The sequence below is a fragment of the Giraffa tippelskirchi genome, chromosome 5, assembly GCF_054371585.1.
Source record: "Giraffa tippelskirchi isolate mGirTip1 chromosome 5, T2T-mGirTip1v1.2.pri, whole genome shotgun sequence".
NCBI classification, from domain to species: domain Eukaryota; kingdom Metazoa; phylum Chordata; class Mammalia; order Artiodactyla; family Giraffidae; genus Giraffa; species Giraffa tippelskirchi.
The window spans coordinates 45,303,580-45,327,212 of NC_137279.1; the positions used below are offsets into that span (position 1 = coordinate 45,303,580).

At 39.0% G+C, this 23,633-nt stretch overlaps 1 protein-coding gene across 19 annotated transcripts in view; it reads right to left on the bottom strand.

Annotated features, from left to right (window-relative positions):
• Window positions 1-23,633, bottom strand: part of AKT3 (AKT serine/threonine kinase 3) — a 290,227-nt gene that overhangs the window by 5,599 nt on the left and 260,995 nt on the right. For 18 of the 19 annotated variants that reach the window (XR_014053623.1, XR_014053624.1, XM_081490258.1 and 15 more), the window contains one exon: window positions 7,356-7,458. Coding sequence is in view for 16 of the 19 variants with exons in the window: in XM_081490258.1 (XP_081346384.1) it covers window positions 7,356-7,458 (103 nt within the window). In the remaining 3 variants the exon portion in view is untranslated. Of the gene's footprint in view, window positions 1-7,355; window positions 7,479-23,633 lie in introns of all 19 variants that reach the window. The other variant, XR_014053625.1, reaches the window with a different exon arrangement.

Consider the following 23,633-nt stretch of genomic DNA (forward strand, 5'->3'; position numbering starts at 1 on the left):
TTTTACATTAATTTTTTTAAACATAATCTCTGGTCTATATAGCTCTAACTCCTAACATAATAAAGATTAACAGAGGCCAATGCTCCCAGAAACTTGTGTCTCTCAATAGAACGAACATACAATGGATACACTTACCTCAAAAACCATCTCATTTTCAAACATATAATCTATGAAGAAATAATACTATCAAATCATTTCCTTCATGACACTAACATTTCAAGACTCAAAACTGTGAAAAACTATTGAAGAAAAGATTCATGTAGATGTATGGCAAAAACTACCACAATAGTGTAAAGTAATTAGCCTCCAATTAAAATAAATGAAAAAAAAAGATTTTTAAAAATAAAAAAGGAACAAATGATCTTCAGTTACCTTTAATTTCATGAAATCATGCTGGTTAAAATTACAAAGTCAAAGAATCCTACGGCACTCAAAGTTATCTGCTAATATTTCCAATATCAATCTGTCTTGAAAGGCTTGTATTTCTTCTTCATGGCACTTTCGGTGTGATTGCAAAATTAAGTTTATTTGTGATTCCATTTCATCTGAGCCCCTGATTACATGGTTAAGATTTTACATTCTTTACATCTAATACCTGCTGTAACTCACTGATCCTAATTTTCCTATGATAAAACTTTAAACTAGAATAAAGAGAGTAAGTCAAGGAAAGAAAGGAAAAGATGTCAGCATCTTAGGTACTAGTTCATCAGGAAACAAATTGGGAGATCTGAAAGGCATGGAAAGAGACTGTTTTTATTTGAGCACTTCCTCCCTTTGCTCCTCTCTTTTTTCTTGCATTTGAAAGATTACAAAGGCTCACCCAACCTTTTCCCATAACTATTCTGATGATTAAAATCTTGCAGTGTCAGAATGCTCTTCCTTCTTTGGGTCATGAATTCAGTCACTCAGCCCACAATGTTCCCTGTGGATCTGCTCTGGCTCTGAACAAAGTCCCTCCTGCCTTCGGGGCTCACTGTCTGTAGGGCAGGTGCCCCATTAAATCCCTCTGCTCCACTCAAACTGCCTTTGGTCATATGCTATCCTATATGAAATAAGTGAGAGTCTTTCAAATACCCAACTTTCTTTCCTTCCAGCAAAATAATTCCCTTTTCTCAAATATATATAGGAAATACGTGTTACCAATTCTTTTAATTTTCCGGCCTCTCCACAGAATGGAGAAGGAACACAGGCCAGACCCTGCTGCATCGTGGGCACTGACCCTGTCACACAAGAAGGATGTCGCTCTGCATTCCTCTCAAGAATAACAAACACTGCTGCCCTTTCCTTTCCTCACTGTTCTTTTCAGTATCCTATTTCTCTTTTTAACTAAAAATTTCTTTAAAAAATTTATTTACTTATTTTTGGCTGTACTGGGTCTTAGTTGCTGAGCAAGTTTTTCTCTAGTTGTGGCGGGTCATGGTGCAGTGGCTTCTCCTGTTGCAGAGCATGGGCTCCAGGGGTTGTGGGCTCAGCAGTGGTGGCCCCCAGGCTCAGTAGTTGTGGTGCACGGGCTTGGTTGCTCTGAGGCATGGGGATCTTCCCGGACCAGGGATTGAACCCATCTCCTCCACTGGCAGGCAGATTCTTCACCTCTGAGCCACCAGGGAAAACCCAGCACTTTATTTTTAACAGAAGATTCTAGACCTGGATTTGATCCCTGGGTTGGGAAGATCCCCTGGAGAAGAATTTTTAACAGAAGATTCTAGACCTGGGTTCGATCCCTGGGTTGGGAAGATCCCCTGGAGAAGGGAACAGCTACCCACTCCAGTATTCTGACCTGGGGGTCGCAAAGAGTTGGACACAACTGAGAGACTTTCACATCATCAGAAATGGGATCAAGTTGCTAACCAAAATTTGTAGCCCTGAATATCCCAGAAAGTATTTTTTTAGGTAGGACTCAATCCATCAAGAAGCAGTTGTGGTTCCCTGCTCCTTGTAAACCCTCCTCCTGCAAACAGACCTTTTAAACTCAGCATTTCCCGATAGCATTGTGATTTAGGGAAATCTCTGCCTCCTTATAAAATAACTGGTTAGGTACCAAGCAAACTACAGGCATCTTTTAGGTCAAGTACCTTCCATAGTATTTTCAGACATACTAAAGATGGAAGACACAGAGGATGGCATATCTGTTTCGAGTCACAAACTATAAAAACTCTCTAGAGCAGCGGTCCCCAACCTTTTTGGCACCAGGGGCCAATTTCTTGGAAGATAATTTTTCCACGGACCAGGCAGTGGGGGATGGTTTCGAGATGATTCAAGTGCATTTACTATGCACCTTATTTCTAATCTCATGACGCCACTGATCTGACAGGAGGTCCTGGTCTGTAGCCCGGAGGTTGGGGACCCCCTGTTCTAGCAGAAAGGCAGCTGAAATCTTAACATTCAGACTCTGCCAATCACATTGCAAAGAACAGTTCTCCCCACTAGCAGCTTTGTTTCACCAGGTGTGTTTTGGCACAGTGAACAGACAGCATGTGTGGGAAGCTTGATGTTGTCTGGCCTCGGACACAGAAGGACTTGCCCAGCTCCCTGGGCTGCAACCAGGACTTGCACCAAGGTGGGAAGGCCTGGAGACCAGGGCAGTCAGGCACGTGACAGGAGGAGGGGTTGGGTTTCCTTTTTGAGGATTATTATTGCTATGAGGCAGCAAAGGTAAAGGAAACTTTTCATTCCGACACTTCAGGAACAAGTTAATCCCATTTCTGAACATAAGTATAAATCTCATTGATAACCTTGTGAGGGTCCCACATCTGGATCTTCTTGAAAGTCAGTTACATCACCTTCTCCATTTCCCTCCGGTTCTTTTGAACATGGCATTAGTGAGGGGCAAGTCTCTGATCATGGCCCCAAGAGGAACTGTGAGCTGGGGAGGCGCTGGGACAGGAATGAGGGGTTCCCCTGAGCCCTCGCTCCTGTGCATGCCAGTGGGGGGCTGAGGAAGAGGGAGCGCTCCAGGGAAGTGCCAGCTGACAGGGCAGCCAGCTGCCCCAGCCAGGCCTTCACACCAAGTCAACGTATATAAAACCGTTCCCACTCAGAAAGAAGGTTCAGAGGGAACCGTGATGATAATGGACATGAACTGTGCAAAAAACCCAAACAGCACCCCTCTGGGAAAAAGAAACAGGGTGATCAACCCTATATTCTACAGCTGAATCCCTGGATCCAGGCAGCATTAGTTGCCTGATTTCCTTAGAACGTTAACCAAAGTAATTATATGGCAGCAAAAGCTCAAAAAATCCCCTTTTTCTCTAAGAGGAAGGCAGAGGACCATTAATGGATGTAAAGCAAGAAGACACATTCCAAAATCTGCTCAATTAATTAACACCAGTGAGGACAATCTGGCATATTACTGCAGCTGTTTGTAAAAAAGGAACATTTGCCTCTCTAACTGCTGATTTGTTCTAAAAAATAACTCCATTCTGTTCTACAAAAGCAAGGTGGCAAGTGGGGAGACAATCGCTAACTTAATGGTCCTACTGCGGCCTTTTGTGAACAAAACCTCTGTACTTTTAGCAGCTTGAGAGCTGCATTGGTCTCTCACCAGCAACACTATTCAAAGCTGCAAGAAGAAAAGATTATGTTAAATGTAATCACAGTTCACAGCTTCACAGATTTTCCTTTGATCCGCCTCTTAAGGGGATTTAGGATATACCCACGGATCACCCAAGTAAAAACACTGCCCTTGTGCCCAGAAGAACCCAGCTGCTGCAGACTGCAAGCACTGAGGCCACGCCCTGAGGCAGGGGTCCAGCCCCACGGCCGCAGAGGACAGCCTGGCTGCTGCCCACCCCTTGGCCACCGCCCACCCTACTGAGCTCTCTCATCTGACTTCTCTCCCTAGAAACCTTGAATCAGAAACTAAGACAGCAGGTCCACAAGGCCGTCCTGCCCCTAGACTGGGGTATACTCTTGTCAGTCTAGACGCTGCTGGATGCATGTTCTGGGGCCACCTAAGGCTCAGCGTCAGGGAAGGGTCCCGCCTCACTGTCAGCATCACAGTTCAGTAGTCCCTTCCCCATGCTCCTCCACTCCTGCCTGCTCTTTTTTGCTAGGTATTTACCTATCATCACTCTTCACATAGTGGGTCACATATCAAAGGACACTATGGTTGTGGTTAACTTGATGCTTCAATAAAATAAAAAATAGGGTTATTTAAACCTATAGAATTCTGGGTGCCTTTCCTAAAGATATGGCTTCTCAGGCACACACAGTGAGTGACCTGTCACATTCCAGGGCTAGTGTGGGGTGCTGGGAGACAAAGCAGGGCCCAAGTCCAGGGCTTTTTCAATCCACCTTTCTCTTCCACACTGATATTTTCCTTTTAACTTTCTGGAATAAAATTTGCACTCATGGCTTGGCATTTACACGGCCTACCTATCTCTATGACTCTCAAAATAGCACATTTAGCACATTTAGCTTGTCCTAATCGGAGAAGGCAATGGCACCCCACTCCAGTACTCTTGCCTGGAAAATCCCACAGACGGTGGAGCCTGGTAGGCTGCAGTCCAGGGGGTCGCGAAGAGTCGGACACGACTGAGAGACTTCACTTTCATGCACTGGAGAAGGAAATGGCAACCCACTCCAGTGTTCTTGCCTGGAGAATTCCAGGGACGGGGGAGCCTGGTGGGCTGCCGTCTATGGGGTCGCACAGAGTTGGACACGACTGATGCGACTTAGCAGCAGCAGCAGCTTGTCCTAATAGTTAGAGTCCACGAATACCAAAAGCTCTATTTAACCTTACCAAGCTCCATGTGAAATTGCATGAGGACGTCAGCCAAACACAAATTCTGGGCTGGGATGGGCAGCAGCACTGTCTGTAGCAAGCTGGGCCTCCTCGTGGCCCAGGCCTCACTAGAGTCTGTTTCTTTACTCATTCCACACATATTCATTGAATACTTATGCTGAGCCAGGTACCTAACTCAGAGCTGGGGCTAGCAGCGAATAAGACAAACCAAATCCTTCTTCTCAGAGCTACCGTGTTCAAGTTAGAGAAACAGACAGTAAAACAAACTAACAAATTAACTAGAAGGATTCCAGCAAGTAAAGGTGTCAATGTACAGAATTAGGGGGTGGAGTGATGGGGTCTGAGGGGCTGCACTGAGGGTTTTTAAGGAGGCTAAAGAAAATGCTCTGAAACAGTGACACTTAAAGAGATCTGAAGGACAAGTAAGAATTAATCATGCGTATGTCTGGGAAAAGAGAATTCTAGGCAGAGAACAGTAAACACACATCCTGAGGCACACTGTGTATTCACAGTGGGGCTGGAACCCAGGGACTGTAGAGAAGACAGACGGGATGAGGCCAGAGAGGAGGACAGGACCAGATCTGACAGAGCTGTGCAGCCAGTGTCAGTGGCTAGATTTACAGTGCAGCTGGAAGGCCCCTGGAGGGTTTGAAGCAGGAGAATGATGCGGTCTGATTACAATTAAGGTATATACAAATGAAAGTGAAAGTGAAGTCGCTCAGTCGTGTCTGACTCTTTGCGACCCCATGGACTGTAGCCTACCAGGCTTCTCTGTCCATGGGATTTTCCAGGCAAGAGTACTGGAGTGGGTTGCCACGTCCTTCTCCAGGGAATCCTCCCGACCGAGAGATTGAACCCAGGTCTCCCATATACAAATGAGGAGGCCCCCAAAACGCTCTCTGGTGAGAAGTACTTCTAAGCTAGTCCAACAACTCAATGGTGTTGCCCAGAATTTCAGACAATTAAATTGTATCACCACTAGCCTACACTGGGCCAGGGAAAACCACGCCATGGTTGTGCCCACCACTCCTATTCAGATGGTCCTTAGCTGACTGCCCACAACACCACAGGCCTTCTAACATCTTCAACTGTCAGAGATTCTGACTCTAGCAGTGAAGCCCTTCACCCACCACTGGTGACAAACTATGAGTAGGGCCTCAATATACTGCCATTTCACAAGTTACCAACTCTACCACTGGCCAAGCTGTGACTCTGCTCCTGACTAGAGCTAATACTAACTGTGGGACTTGGGAAAGCTCCTCTTCTCTCTGGGTTTTAATTTTTTCCCTTATAAAATGAAAGTTTAGAGGCTCTTAAATTCCTGCAAGTCTAAAGAAAGAAAAGTATATATGCACACATAATTATATTTTTCATTTCACAGTATTCATGATCCCTCTTTTTTGTCAGCCATAGGCCTCAGATTAAAAACTCAGCCTATACGACTCCTATTTTGCCTTTCAAAGCTGTAATAAATTGACCACATCCACCGTTACCTCAATCTTCCCTCTCATGGATGCTCAGTGTAAATCAACACTATCAACTAGTCTGCTTTTTAAAAACTAAAAGAGAGGAGAGGAAATGTAGAGAAGGATATAAAGGAAAAGAAAAGGAGGAAAAATTAACATGATGTTATTGTGTGAGCCACAAAATGTGTGATTTGAAGAAATCTTCTAGCTATCCAAATTTGTCCCTGAAACTCAATTTTGTCCTCACTCCTAAACTAATGATGATACAGGCCTTTGTCAACATGCAAGCATGCTTATAAATTATATTTTATAAACTTTTCTTCCCATTAAGGGAAAGGTATTCATTAAAATGTGGGGCACACACTAGTACATGTGGAATGATTTTAAGTGGTTCATGAACATATAGTTTTAATAAATTTGTAATTTAACTTATCAAAAACTGCTAGCAAACTCAATTTTTCTTCACAGATATTAATGCTTAAGCCAAAGCTAAGCAAAAAAAGGGTGATTCAGTTTAAAGTGAATTTAAAAAAACTGCTAAGTAAGCAGGAGACCAGAATTACTAAAATTCTGAAGGTAGTGTCTGAATGAGCAGTGAGAAACAAGGGAGGTCTTCATTTCAGAATCCATTTAGTTGAGGTCAAAATAACTTATTGGAGAACGGTAGGGAAGAATTAGCTTCCCTGGTTGCTCAGTGGTAAACAATCCACCTGCTAACGCAGAAAATGCAAGTTCGATCCCCGGGTCTGGAAGATCTCCTAGAGAAGGAAATAGCAGCCTACTCCAGTATTCTTGCCCAGGAAATCCCACGGACAGAGGAGCCTGGAGGGCCAGTCCATAGGGTCGCGAACAGTGGGACACAACTTAGTGACTCAGCACACATGCACGCAGAAAAGAGCTAGTTAGTCTAAAATTCAGTCGATAATTCTCAAGTCTACAATTTTTGCATGTATAATTTTTTTTACTCAAAAAAAACTTTTCTCTTAGCTACCTGTCTTTAAGTATTTCCACTGAGAACCCCATGTTCTTAAAAGGAACAGAATTACATCACTATGGAATTTGAACTAGAAAATAATCAGTTTAAAAAATGGCTATTTTCTTCAATTATATTGGAACATTATCAACTGACTCCTAGATTTACTTACATTTTTCAGGTGGTGTTATTGTAATAGTCTGAGCTGTAAATTCTTCATCAAAATATCTGGTGTCTGTCTCAGACGTTACTTGAGGCTTAAAAGGAGGTACAAGCTGTAAGAAGCAAAAGGGTACTGTTAACAGACTTTAATTTAGGAAAATACATTTCTAGGATAAAATTAGAGAGCGAGTACTGAATGAATAGTGTATGAGGTCAGACTTCTTGGTCACTGTGCAAGGCAGATGTGTCTTTGGCTTCATGGTCGAGGTATTTGGCTTCATGGTTAAGTCCAAATAGAGAACAGTAGATACCTGGTTGTTCTATATAACATTTGAGGGGTTATGTGAAATAGAACAAATGAAAACCAAAGAAAAGAATGGGAAGAGAGTATTGAAAAGTCTGTCCCAATATTTTTCCCTAGGCAAGTATATACAAAACCAATGGATCTGGACTGCTGTCACAGAACATAGGGTCTTCCTGCTACAGGAAAAGCACTTGCTGGCTTTCTCTAGCTCTTCCTGGTGCCTGGCTGAACAGGTTATTATTAAAAATGCAACTTAATAACACAGTTATTACCTAGGTCACAAATAGAGCGCTGCCTCTGTACCTGGCAAAGACCTGTAACTCTGCTAACCTGAGATGGGCCTTACTATCTGTCCCTGCACTGAAGAGGGGCTTGTGACAGCCCCTGAAGTGATGTGCAAAAGTTCTGTTCATAGATTTGATCGGCTCCTCAAAGGGAACCATGACTCAAAATATTAGGAGGAACTATTCTAAGGGTTAAGAGAACTGGACTCATTTGCCTCCAACCCGCAGCAGGCACACGGTGGGGGAAAAGTCCTGCGCTGCTGAAGGTTACAGAAGCCTGAGCCATGTGAACCTCTGCATCGGTAGCCTCCGCTGGTCAGTGGGACTGGAGCCCGGAGGCGGCTCCTGCTTCTCAGGGTTCCCAGCCTCACAGGTGAGAGTCTACAGGTTTCTTTTAACACAGGGAGCCCAGCCCCAGAGCATACTCTGACGAATACCACTCTGATGAATGGTGGTATTCATTCTGATGCTCTGATGAATACCATGAAGAGAGAAAAATGCAAAACAGAATGACAGAAATTAGTATGTTTCATAAATTTTTACAGAAACGAATACCCAATTGGCATCACTCAATGCATTTTCCACACTTACTGTCACCAAATTTATGTTAAATAGTAAGACAAAGATTTCTCTAGATGGACCATGCTTTAAAAAACCAAGGGGTTAGCAAAGTTAAAAGCATGTTTTCAAAATAAAGGACCGCATTTCAGTTTATAGCACATGTTATAAAGCATTTGAAATTTCTTTTCTTTTGAACATTCTTTCTCTATGCCCCCAATACACAGATATTCTAAAGTCTCTATCACTAGCAAGCACTCTTTCTTGGGGGGACTGAATCAAATTCAGGTTGCACTGATCAGCTGTAATGGCTGCTAAGATAACAACATATTTCCAGCTGCTCTGTTAGGATGACTGGACACAAGCAAGCAGTTCACAACACTGATGGAAATTTTCCCTCTTCCATTCATTCAAAAGTTCAATCTCACACTGCTTTATCCTCCTTCAAAAGACTTTCAACATCTGACACATACACACATACATCACCATTACACCTCCTCCTCAATAAAATAAAAGTTCCATGAGAGCATGATTTTGCAAATCCCTCAATGGCATCATAGACATACATACAAGAACACCAATGGTGACAGTGACTGCAGAATTTGGGGTTTTCCTTCAAGAAAACAGAGGGATAACTGCCTCTCTTGCAGGCAACTAGGAGACAGGGATTTTGGTTGTAACTTTCTTTCTGACTCACCATTCTACAAATGTTCCAAAAATAGGTCTCACCCTTCTAATAAGAAATTAAGCACAAGAAATTCTTAGAGCAGAAATGGCTCCTATTGAGAATGCAGAATAGGTTTTGCTTATCTCTGCCCACCCTTCCCATCTGTTTCCTTCTGATGGCAGAAACTTAAATCTGCCTTCATGTTAAGGGAAAGATGTTATCTTTTTAGATGAGAGAGAGAATGGTCACCTGAAACTTTAAAAAAAAACTGAAATGAACTTTATGCAGTTTTCACACTATTACAGGGAGCTCAAACTAGTCTCTATTCAAATATTATGATATTGCATTACCTGACCACCTCTCTCAAACACCCGCCCTCCCCTCCCCATCATTTTCTATCCCCACATTGCTTTCTCTTCAAAAAATTTTTCAACATCTGATGCATATCTACCAATATATATACACACAGAAAAAATACAGTTTTATTGTCATCATAATTGTGTCTCCTCCCCAATAAAATATAAGTTCCATGAGAACAAGTCCTTATAAAAAAGATTTATTGAGGTATGGTTGACATAAATTGTAAATATATCTTAATATAAAACTATACAAAAAAGTATACAATTTCATGTTTTGACATATGTATACACCCATGCAATAAAGATGATGAACTCACCCACCACTTGTAGATGTTTTCTCATAACCCTGTGCAATCCCCTCCTCTCTTCTATTCACCTGCAGGCAACAGCTGATCTGCTTTCTGTCACAAATGATTTGCTTGTATTTTCTCGACTTTTATGTATTTGGAATCGAATAGTATGTATTCTTCATCTGGTTGTTTTCACTTAGCATGATTATTTTGACACTCATACACATCACTGCATGTATTGACAGCTCATCCATTTTACTGCTGGGTAATTTTTGTTGTTGTTCAGTCTCTCAGTCATGTCCTACTCTTTGCAACCCCATGGACTGCAGCACGCCAGGCTTCCCTGTCCTTCACTATATTCTGGAGTCTGCTCAAACTCATGTCTATTGAGTCGATGATGCCGTCCAACCATCTCATTCTCTGTCGTCCCCTCTCCTTCTGCCCACAATCTTCCCTAGCATTAGGGTCTTTCCCAATGAGTCGGTTCTTCACATTAAGTAGCCAAAGTATTGGAGCTTCAGCTTTAGCATCAGTCCTTCCAATGAATATTCCGGACTGATTTCCTTTAGGAGTGACTGGTTTGATCTGCTTGCTGTCCAAGGGATTCTCAAGAGTCTTCTCCAGCACCACAGTTCAAAAGCATCAATTCTTTGGCACTCAGCTTTATTTATAGTATAACTCTCACAACCATACATGACTACTGGAAAAACTATACCTTTGACTAGACAGACCTTTGTTGGCAAAGTAATGGCTCTGCTTTTTAATATGCTATCTAGGTTGGTCACTGTTTTTCTTTCAAGGAGCAAGCGTCTTTTAATTTCATGGCTGCAGTTACCATCTGCAGTGATTTTGGGAGCCTAAGAAAATAAAATCTGTCACTGTTTCCATTTTCCCCCCATCTATTTGCCATGAATTGATGGGACTGGATGCCATTTTCTTCATTTTGTGAATGTTGAGTTTCAAGCCAGCATTTTCACTCTCCTTTTTCATCTTCATCAAAAGACTCTTTAGCTCCTCTTCGCTTTCTGCCATTAGAGTGGTATCAATTGCGTATCTGAAGTTACTGATATTTTTCCCAGCAATCTTGATTCCAGCTTGTGATTCATCCAGCCCAGCATTTTACATGATGTACTCTGCATATAAGTTAAATAAGCAGGGTGACAGTATACAGCCTTGACGTACTCCTTTCCCAATTTGGAACCAGTCTGTTGTTCCATGTCCAGTTCTAACTGTTGCTTTTTGACCTGCATACAGGTTTCTCAGGAGGCAGGTAAGATGGTCTTGTATTCACATCTCTTGAAGAATTTTCCACGGTTTGTTGTGATCCACACAGTCAAAGGCTTTAGGGTAGTTAATGAAGCAGAAATGGATGTTTTTCTGGAATTCGCTTATTTTTTCTATGATCCAACAGATGCTGGCAATTTGATCTCTGGTTCCTCTGCCTTTTCTAAATCCAGCGTATAAGGCCTCCTCAGACAAACATTTTGCCTTGTTGCATTTCTTTTCCTTGGAGATGGGTTTGGTCACCACCTCCTGTATAATGTTACAAACCTCCGTCCATAGTTCTTCAGGCACACTGTCTATCAGATCTAATCCCTTGAATCTAGAATGGCCTAGTGGTTTTCCCTACTTTCTTCAATTTAAATCTGAATTTTGCAATAAGGAATTCATGATCTTGAGCTACAATCAGCTCCTAGTCTTATTTTTGCCAACTTAAAGGTGACATAGATTGTGGAACTTTAATTGCCATTTTAATTAAATAAATGTTGTAGTTATCTCATACATCATTCTGTAATGACATACATGGATCAAAAGTACTAAAAACACAGACCCTGACAGTAAAAACTGTCAACTGTTGAATGCTTAGATTTGCCATAGGCACTAATCTGGTGCTATAGCTCCACCTCTTTAAAATAACTCAACAGAGTAAGTAAAATTAGGCAAAGATTCTGATTTATTTAATCTCCAATTCTTCTGAAAAACTGGTTTTATGGTTTGTGACTGTGTGTGTGTGCACGTCTGTGTATTCCAATATATGCAGGTATTGGAAAAATGGGAATATAGAAAGAGGATTTATTTCAGACAAAACTAACAGATCTATGACAAACAAGATTTAATTATATTATCTGCCAAGCTTTCCCATGCTAATTATCCTTACAGATGACCATAAACTCAAGACTATTTTTCATTTTTGCAAAATTACTATACAATAGTAATTCATGTCCATAATGTTCACCTTGATCTCATAAAAAAATGCACCAATGGATCCAAGGTATATATCACACTAATATATAATTATTGTATCATAAATTGACCCCAACAAAAGGACTATTTTAGCTATAACACACATTAAATATTTAATTAATACATCTGGAACTTAGAAGGGCTTTTGACTGTAGGTCTGTGGATAGGTGATACTATTCACAAGCATCCACAGGTACAAGGCATATTTGAAGATTTCAGTATTACTTGGAGAAGAGCTGCTTATAAAGGTAAAAGTGTTCCATTAGTGAAATGAAGAGGGCCTTACTGAATGCTTCTGTGATAGTGATGATGGGCGAATTGCATGCATTATAAATTCAGGGTTCACTAAGAACCTGCTGAAACAATGTATTCTTTATCCCTCCTCCAGGAGATTTCATAGGTATTATCTGGCAGCAGCAGTGTGGCAGCTACTCATTACTATTTCTGATTAGAAATGTTCAAGAACATAGGCAAAAGTTAAATGAGTATGCAAATCGGGGAGTCATTTTATATATATAGGCAATTTTCAACTTATAAACCAGCCTATATGTACATTGAAGAAAACCTAAGACTTATTTCAACAGACAGAAAACAAAAGCAAATTAAAAAATCCTATACAATGTGGCTCCCAGGCAGTAATATTGAAGTCTATTAAACCTAAAATACAGGAAAGCAATGTTAATAAGGCTACCAACCATTAATCATAATATGTTCATAGAAAAATTCATTTTTTATGAGGATGATCAAGAAGCTAGCTTCTTTGCTCAAGTTCCTGTAATGATAATCACCCTCTCTCATTATCACACCAGATCAACTCCCTAGAAAAGAGGAAGTGATAAGAGAACTCCTAGGTTTGGTGAGAAATGAAGAAATGTAAGTAGCGGATTTAAAAGCTGAGGATGAAAAGATGAAATCTTTAATTTGCAGAAGACAGGCAGAGAAGGCAGCATCTATGAGAGAGGTCACAGGTGAACACATACTTCTCTTTCCTAAGTTATACATTCAAGCTTCCCTTTGTAGATGTACACTAGCAGTTGAACAGCAGAATGGTAAAATTAAAAGAAATAAGAAGAAGCAGTACCACCTAACCTGGGAAGCTTTTAGTTAAACAGGACTGTAAATGATCTGAATGACTCCACAGGAATACTTTGGAGATATTACTGACTCTGGAACAGACCCCTGCAATAAAGCTAAAAGAGCAGTAAGCAGAATCACAAGAACTTTTTTGTTTCTCAGGGCATATAAAAGTTATGTTTTCATTGTACTGTAGTCTATAATGTGTGCAATTAACATTATGTCTAAATAACATTGCTAAAAAAAATATTAAGTATCATCTGAACCTTCAGCAAGTTCTAATCTTTTTGCTGGTAGAGGCTTTTGTGTCCATGCGGACTTATGTCTGCTGCTGACTGATCAGTGTGGTGGTTGCTGAAGGGTGGGGTGGCTGTGGCAATTTCTTAAAACAACTATGAAGTTTGCTGCATCAATTGACTCTTCTTTTCACAAATGATTTCTCTGTAGCATGCAATGCTGTTTGATAGCATTTTACCCACAGTAGACCTTCTTTCAAAATTGGAAACAATCCTCTCAAATTTTACTGCTGCTTTATCAATCACGTTTATGCAATATTCTAAACACTATGTTTTCATTTCAACAATCTTCATAGCATCCACCTGAGATGGAGTAAACTCCATCTCAAGAAATGACTTTCTTTGTTTATCCACAAGAAGTAACTCCTCATGTGTTCAAATTTTAAAATGAGGTTACAGCAATTCAGTCTTATCTTCAGGTTCCACTTCTAATTCTAGGTCTCTTTCTATTTTCACCACATCTGCAGTTACTTCTTCCATGGAAGTCTTGAACTTCTCAAAATCATCCATGAAGGCTGGAATTAACTTCTTCCAAACTCCTATTAATGATGAACTTTTAACTTCTTCATGATATGTTGTTAATAGCATCTAGAATGGTAAATCTTTTCCAGAAGGCTTTCAACTTACTTTGCCTGGGTCCAACAGAGAAATTTGTACAGCAGCTGCAGCCTTAAAAAAAATGAATTTAACTAATAAGACTTGAAAATTGAAATGATTCCTTAATTGAAGGACTTCACAATGGATGTGTCTTCAGTTCAGTCACTCAGTCGTGTCTGACTCTTTGCAAACCCATGGACTGCAGCACGCCAGGCCTCCCTTTCCATCACCAACTCCTGGAGTTTACTCAAACTCATGTCCATTGAGTCGGTGATGCCATCCAACCATCTCATCCTCTGTCATCCCCTTCTTCACCTGTCTTCAATCCTTCCCAGCATCAGGGTCTTTTCAAATGAGTCAGTTCTTTGCATCAGGTGCCCAAAGTATTGGGAGTTTCAGCCTCAGCATCAGTCCTTGCAATGAATGTTCAGGACTGATTTCCTTTAGGATAGACTGGTTGTATTCTGTCCAAGGGACTCTCAAGAATCTTCTCCAACACCATGGTTCAAAGGCATCAATTCTCTGGCGCTCAGCTTTCTTTATAGTCCAACTCTCACATCTATACATGACTGCCAGAAAAACCATAGCTTTGACTAGACAGACCTTTGGTACATTGGTAAAATTATGTCCCTGCTTTTTAATACGTTGTCTAGTTTGGTCATAACTTTTCTTCCAAAGAGCAAGCATCTTTTAATTTCATGGCTGCAGTCACCATCTGCAGTGATTTTGGAGCACTCCAAAATAAAGTCTGTCACTGTTTCCATTGTTGCCCCATCTATTTGCCATGAAGTGATGAGACCAGATGCCATGATCTTAGTTTTCTAAATGTTGAGTTTTAAGCCAACATCTCCTCTTTCCCTTTCATCAAGAGGCTCTTTAGTTCTTCTTCACTTTCTGCCTTAAGTGTTGTGTCATCTGCATATCTGAGGTTATTGATATTTCTGCCAGCAATCTTGATTCCAGTTTGTGCTTCATCCAGTCCAGCATTTAAAGGCAAAAAGATAGGACACTGAAAGATGAACTCCCCAGGTCAGTAGGTGCCCAATATGCTAGTGGAGATCAGTGGAGAAATAACTCCAGAAAGAATGAAGAGATGGAGCCAAAGCAAAAACAATACCCAGCTGTGGATGTGACTGGTGACGGAAGTAAAGTCCGATGCTGTAAAGAGCAATATTGCATAGGAACCTGGAATGTTAGGTCCATGAATCAAGGCAAATTGGAAGTGGTCAAACCGGAGATGGCAAGAGTGAACATCAACATTTTAGGAATCAGCGAACTAAAACGGACTGGAATGGATGTATCTTAGCAGGCAGGAAAACATTAACCTTGCTGTACATTCCCACTAGATGACTAGGTGCATGGTAATGAGCAGTAGTAATATTTTGAAAGGAATCTTTTAATCTGAGTGGTAAGTCTCAACAGTGAGCTTAGAATATTTGGTAAACTATGTTGTAAACAGATGTGCTGTCATCCAGGCTTTGTTGCTCCATTTTTAAAGCACAGGCAGAGTAGATTTAGTATAATTCTTAAGAGCCTTAGGATGTTTGGAATGATAAAATGAACACTGGCTTCAACTTAAAGTCACCAGTTGCACTGTGCATGCGTGCTCAGTCGCTCAATTGTGTCTGCCTCTTTGTGACCCCATGGACTACAGACCATCCAGCTTCTCTGTCCATGGGATTCTCCAGGCAAGAATACTGGAGTGGGTTACCAATTTCTTCTTCCAGGGGATCTTCCTGGCCCAGGGATCAAACCCACGACTCCTGTGTATCCTGCACTGGGCAGGCAGATTTTTTACCACCGAGCCACCTGGGAAGCCCCACCAGTTGCATTAACCCCTGACTCAAAAGAGTCAGTCTGTCCTTTGAAGCTCTGAAGCCAGGCACTGACGTCTCCTCTCTAGCTGTGTAAGTCCTAGATGGCATCTTCTTCCAAAAGAAGGCTGTTTTAACTTCATTGAAAATATGTTGTTTACTATAGCCACCTTTATTAATTATCTTAGCTGGATAATCTGCTGCAGCTTCTTATATAGCACTTGCTCTTTCACTTTGAACTTTTATGTTATGTATGGAGACAGTTTCTTTCCTTAAACCTTGTGAAGCGCATCCATTTTCAAGATTTTCTTCAGAACCTTCCTTACCTCTCTTGGCCTTCAAAGAATGCAAGTGTCAGGGCGTGGCGCCAGATTAGGCTGTCGCCTCTGGGAATGCTGTGGCTGCTTTGATCTTCTATTCAGACAATTCAAATTTCTCTACATTAGCAATAATGCTGTTTTGCATTCTCATCATTTGTGTGTTCACTGGATCAGCAGTTTTAATTTCCTTCAAGAACTTTTCCTTTGCATTCACAACTTGGCTAACTGGAGAAGAAGCCTCGTTTTGGGCTTATCTTGGCTTGCAACACGCCTTCTTCACTAAGCTTAATCATTTCTAGCTTTTGATTTAAACTGAGAGACATGCAATTCTTCCTTTCCCTTGAACACTGGGAGGCCACTGCAGGGTTATCAATCAGCCTTCTTTCAATAATGTTGTGTCTCAGGGAATAAGGAGACCCGAGAAGAGGGAGAAAAATGGTGGAACGCCCAGTCTGTGAAGCAGTCAGAACACACACAATGTCTACTGCGCATCCATTAAGTGTGGCTCATGGAGCCTCCAAACAATTAAAGTAGTAATGTTAAAGATCACTGACCACAGATCACCATAATAAATACAATAATGAAAGAGTTTGAAATATTTTAAGAATTATCAAAATGCGATAGATACATGAGGTGAGTAAATGTTTTTGGAAAATTGGTACTGATAGACTTGATAGGCACAGGGTTGCCACAAACATTCAATTTGCAAAAACATGCATTATCTGTGAAGAACAATAAAGTGAAGTGAAGTAAAACAAGATCTGCATGTATTCCTTAAGAAGGACAAAGAAGTATGTTTGGAGGATCACTTATTAATGCATTTTAATTGAACTACAAAACATGTGCATTAAAAACCAAAAATGAACTTTTCGGCCAACCCAATAAAGAAAGGATAATGTCCATGTACAAAGCTAGTGGAAAGATTAAAAGACAAAAAGTGGTAAAGCCATCTATATCCACCATAAGCAGTTAATAGATATATACAACATTTAGATGTAAAATATGGTATCAAAAACAGTAATCACGAGCGGAGGAGAGTATTAAATGCAGGATTATTAAAGTACATTTGAAAGTCAAAGATCAGCAACTTAAAACAATTATATATGTATGTATATGGTAGTAATATCCTGATAACCACAAATAATCTGTAAGAGATACACATACAAAAAATAAATCCAGACATAACGCTAAATATAGTCATCAAACCATGAGAACAAAACAAGAAGGGGGAAAAAAAAGACCTACACAAACACCTCCAAAACAATTTTTAAAAAAAGCAAGAAGAATATACTTATTGATAATTATCTTAAAAGTAAATAGACTAAATGCTCAATTCAAAAGACAGAGAGTGGCTGAACAGATACAAAAACAAGACCCATATATATATGCAGCCTACAGACTCACCTCAGATGTAACGACACGGACAGAAAATGAGGGGACTGGAAAAGGTATCGCATGAACATGAAAATCAACAGAAAGCTGGAGTACAAATACCTAGACAAAACAGACTTTAAAGACCAATGCCAGAGACAAAAGACATTACACAACGATCAAGGAATCAACCCAAGAAGATACAGTAATTGTAAACATGTATGTATGTACCCAACATAGGAGGCCTTCAATATATAGTGAATACATACATAGACAAAGTTGCTCAGTTGTTTCCGACTCTTTGTGACCCCATGGACTGTATAGTCCATGGAATTCTCCAGGCCAGAATACTGGAGTGCGTAGCCTTTCCCTTCTCCAGGCGATCTTCCCAACCCAGGGATCGAACCCAGGTCTCCAGCATTGCGGGCAGATTCTTTACCAGCTGAGCCACAAGGGAGGCCCAAGAATACTGGAGTGGGTAGCCTATCTCTTCTCCAGCGGATCTTCCTGACCCAGGAATCGAACCGGGGTCTCCTGCATTGCAGGCGGATTCTTTACCAACTGAACTACCAGGGAAGCCCAATATATAAGGCAAATATTAATGGACATAGAAGTAGAAATTGCCAGGAACACAGTAGTAGAGGCGCACTTTAACACACCGCTTACATCAATGGACAGATCATCCAGACAGAAAATCAGTAAGGCTTAAAATGATGCATTAGACCAGATAGATGTATTCATTTATATATGCATGTATGTATATGTACATAAATTTATAAAATTATATATATATAAATCAATTAAGTCCATCTGGTCTAATAAATTATTACACATAATAATTCTTATGTAGTTATATAGAATAATATACATTATTATATAACAACTAAATTTACCCCTAAATATTTTCTTATGACGCTATTTAACATGGAATTTTCTTAAATTGTTTTTCATATTGTTTTTATCAAATGGATAGAAATATAATATATTTGTGTGTGATTTTATTAGCTTTAAGAGGTTTTTTGGTGTGTGTGTGTATTCCTTAGTGTTTTCTACATATAAGATCATGTCATCTGTTAACAGAAGTAGTTTTACTACTTCCTTTTCCATCTGATTGCATTTTATTGCCTGTTCTTGCTAAATACTCTGACAACAATTTCTAGTATTATGCTGAAAAGAGGAGCATCTTTTTGTTAATATGTTGATATGCTGAAAGCAGGCATCCTTGTCTTCTTCCTTATCTTTGGGGAAAAGCTTTCAGACTTTCATCATTTGAGTGTGTGACCTGTGGGTTCACAAACGGTTTATATTATGATGAGGAAGTTTCTTTCTATTTCTAGTTTTCTAAGTATAATTTTGTTTGTTTGTTTTGGTTCTTTTATCATGAAAAGGGTGTTGAACTTTGTCAAAAGTTTTTTCTGTACCAACTGAGATCACCTTTTTTTTTTCTTTATTCTATTAAAGTAGGGTATTACATTGATTGGTTTTAGTATATTGAATTTTTACATTCCCGGAATAAAACTCACTTCTTTAGGATGTATAATCCCTTTAATATGCCACTGATTGGTTTGCTAGTACTTTCGTGGGAATTAACTGGGGATACTGCTGTGTAGTTTTGTTGCTGTGTGTCTGCATAACTTTGGAATCAGAGTAATGCTGTCCTAACAGTCAGCAAGCATTCAGTACTCTTCAATTTCTTTGAAGAATTTGAGAAGGGGTGGCATCATTTCTCCTTTCAATGTTTGAATAACTCTCTAGTGAAGCCATCTGATCTTGCTTGGGCTTTTCTTTATTGGAGTTTTCGGTTTACTTTGTCCCTATCAGTCCTTATTAGTGTTTAGGTCTATTCAAATTTTCTACTGCTACTTGGGGGGCTTCCCATGTAGCTCAGCTGGTGAAGAATCTGCCTGCAATGCAGGAGACCCAGGGTTGATCCCTGGGTTGGGAAGATTCCCTGGAGAAAGGCATGGCAACCCACTCCAGTACTCTGGCCTGAAGAATTCCATGGACAGAGCAGAGGAGCCTAGTGGGCTAAAGTCCATGGAGTCGCCAAGTTGAACATGACTGAGTGACTAACACACACACTTCTACTTGAGTCATTTTGGCAGTTTGTGTGTTTCTAGGAATTTTTCCAATGCATACAGGTTTATCCACTTTATTAGTGTATAGCTGTTCACATTATCCTCTTACAACCCTTTTTATTTCTGTAAAATCAATATTAATGTTTTTCACCTGTGATTTTAATATTTTTTCTCATTTTCTTAGCCAATCTAGTTAAAAATTTGTCAATTATGATCTTTTCAAACAATCAACTATTTTTGGTTTTATTGACTTTCTCTATTTTATATTTTCTATTTCATGTATAGCCACTCTAATCTTTATGCAAAAAGCTGGCTAACCTAGATGAGGTGATGAAATTCACTTAAAGAAGTTATAACAGTCTTAAAACTGGGTGCACCTAAGAACAGACTGCAAGTTTAAAGCAAAAGTGTATATGTACCACAGCTTCCTTATCCATTCGTCTGCTGAAGGACATCTAGGTTGCTTCCATGTCCTGGCTATTGAAAGCAACCTAGATGTCCTTCAGCAGACGAATGGATAAGGAAGCTGTGGTACATATACACAATGGAATATTACTCAGCCATTAAAAAAATACATTTGAATCGGTTCTACTGAGATGGATGAAACTGGAGCCCATTATACAGAGTGAAGTAAGCCAGAAAGAAAAACAACAATACAGTATACTAATGCATATATATGGAATTTGAAAGATGGTAACGATAACCCTATATGCGAGACAGAATAAGAGACACAGATGCATGGAACAATTTTATGGACTCTGAGGGAGAAGGTGAGGGTGGGACGTTCTGGGAGAATAGCATTGAAACTTGTATATTATCATATGTGAAACAGAACACCATTCCATGTTCGATGCATGAGACAAGGGCTCAGGGCCGGGGCAATGGGATGACCCAGAGGGATGGGATGGGGAGGGAGGTGGGTGGGGGGTCCAGGAAGGGGAACACATGTAAACCCATGGCTGATTCATGTCAATGTATGGCAAAAACTATTACAATATTGTAAAGTAATTAGCCCCCAACTAAAATAAATAAATTTATAAAATAAAAAAAAATAAATAAATAAAGCAAAAGTGATAGAACTAAAAGAGAATTAGTCAACACCACAATTATAGCTCAGGATTTTACTTATCTTCTCTTACTAACTGATAAAAGCAAGCAGTCAAACAATCAGTAAGGATGTAGAATACTTAAAACTATTAACCCACTTGATCCAATTGACATTTATAGAACACTGTATATAACAAGGAAAGAAGCACATTATTTTCAATGTATATGAAGCACTCATCAACATAAATCATATTTTTTCATAAAATAAACCTCAAAAATTTAAAGTTTTAAAATTATAAAAGTATGTTCCTTAACAACAGAATTAGACTAGAAACCTAAACAGAAAAATAGTTAACAAATTTCCAAATATTGTAAATCAAACAACATACTTCAATAATCTATAGAGTAAAAGAAGATAGCTTAAGGAAAATTAAAAAGCATCTTGAAATAAAAATTAAATCATAATATGACAAAAAAACTTACATGATGCAGCTATAGCAACGCTTAGAGGTAGTAAAAATACTGTACTACAAGGTCATATTACAAAAGAAGAAAGGATTCAAGTGTATTAACTTTTCAATGTAACTGGCTAAAAGGAAGAGCTAATTTATAAAACAAGGTAAAAGGAATAGAAAAATAAAGCAAATAATCCATCAACTCAGTGTCAATGAATTCAATAATTAGATAAAGTATTACAATTCCTTGAAACATATAAACTACAAAATCTCATTGAAAAGAAACAGATAATTAGAAATGTTGAACATACACTGAATAAACTGAATTTCTTTAGTCTAGGCTCAGATGACTTCACAGGACATTCTATCAACACTGAAAGAGGAAATAGAGTAACTTTATGCAAACTTTTCCATAAAATAAAAAAGGGAACACCATTTATTTTCAGCGTCTAGCATTATTATCCTGATTCTAAAACCAGATAGTACATGAAAAGTATAGCCCAATGCTTCCTATGAGTATCAATTCAAAAATAAAAAGACTAACAAAAATCTAGCAATATATAAAAAAGATAATATACCATGATTGTTTAGAAGTTTATTCTAGGCATGCAATATAGGTGTAATATTTGAAAATCTATGTGATTCACTATATTAATAAACTAAAGTAGAAACATTACACAATTATCTCTACGAATGCAGAAAAATGTATCTGACAAAACCCAGCATCTGTTCATAACAAAAGTGCTCAGGAAATAAACAGCAGATAATTTTAACCTGAGAGATGGCAATCATAAAAAAACCTATAGCTAATATCATAATCAGAAGGGGAAATGCAAATACTATCTGCCCCAAATTAGTAATAATTAAATGTCTATTCTCACCATCTCTATACAACATTGTTCTGGCAATCTTAGTCAATGCAATGAGGCAAGAAAAGGGATACAAGTTGGAAACAGATGACACGATCATCTATATTATATAGACTATCGCCTTAAAAAACATGGCACTAAAACTATTAAGTATGTTCAAACCTGGTAAACTAGTGAGATACACATAACACCCCCACTAAAGACCTATTTACCTCAATTTCCTCAATTTCTTTTACTCAGTACATAATGTCTGACTTTCAACAAAAAAATTACAAAACATACTAAAGGGATAAAAATGTATATTTTCAAGATACAAAGCAAGCCTCAGATATGACAGAGAGAGAAAGAGAGAGATGTTGGAATTATGAGACCAGGAATTTGAAGCAGCTATGATTATTATACTAAAGGCTTTAGTAGAAAAAGTGAATTACAAGCAAGAATAGGTGAGTAATATAAGTAGATAAATGGAATCTTTAAGAAAGCATCAAAGGAAATGCTAGCAATCAAAAACACCACCACAGAAATTAAGAATGCCTTTGTCTTTGATAGGTTCACCAATAGTCAGAACACAGTCAAGAAAATAACTGGTGAGCTTGAAGAAATGTTAAGAAACTTTCAAAACTGAAATACAAAGAGAAAGAAGAATAAAAGAGAACAGAATATCCAAGCATTCTGAGACAACTATAAAAGATGTAATGTACATGTAACGGGACTAAGAGAAGAGGAGGGACAGAAAGGCGCAGAAGAAATACATGAAGCAAGAACAGTATTCCAAAATTAGTGCTAGGTACCATACTACAGATCTTGGAAGTTCAGAGAATATCAATCAAGATAAATATCCCCAAATCCACACTTAGCAATAGGTATAGCCATTCAAATGGAAGAAGTTTAAAGACAAAATAAAATTTTGAGAGAAGTCAGAAGTGGGCATGTGCATACACGCATGCATGCATACTCACACAAAGAGTAAAACACTTATCTAGAGGTGCAAAGCTAAGAATTACATTGAATTTCTCTTCAGTAACCAGGCAAACAGGGAGAAAATGGAGTGAAATAGTACTGAATGACAAAGCATTAACCTAGAATTATGTATACAGCAAAATTATTCTTCAAAAATAAGGAAAAATACATACTTTCCCAGACAAAAATTGAGTTAATTTTCACCAGGAGAACTGCCTTACAAAAACTGTTAAAAGAAGCTCATCAAAACAAAGCAAGTGATATAGGTCAGAAACGCAGATCTACATTAAAGAAAGGAAGAGCATTAAAGTAGGAATACACGAAGATTAAATAACATTTTTTCCATATTCCTTTTTTTTCTTCTATCATTGGATTTTTTTTTTAACTTTTTGTTTCATATTGGAATATAGATGATTAACAATGTTGTGATAGTCTCAGGTGGACAGCAGTTTTTCTGTATTCTTAAGTGAAATAATTAGACAAAAGTTTGTTCAATGGGACTTTTCTGGCAGTCCAGTGGTTAAGACTCTGCACTCCCAATGCAGGCAGAACAGGTTCAATACCTAAGATCCTGCACAGTGTGGCCAAAAAAAAAAAGTTTATTCAAAATAATAATGCAATAATATGTACAATAACTCCAGTTTATGGGTAAGTGAAATTAATGACAGCAATGTTATAAGAAACTTGTACTATTCATGAAG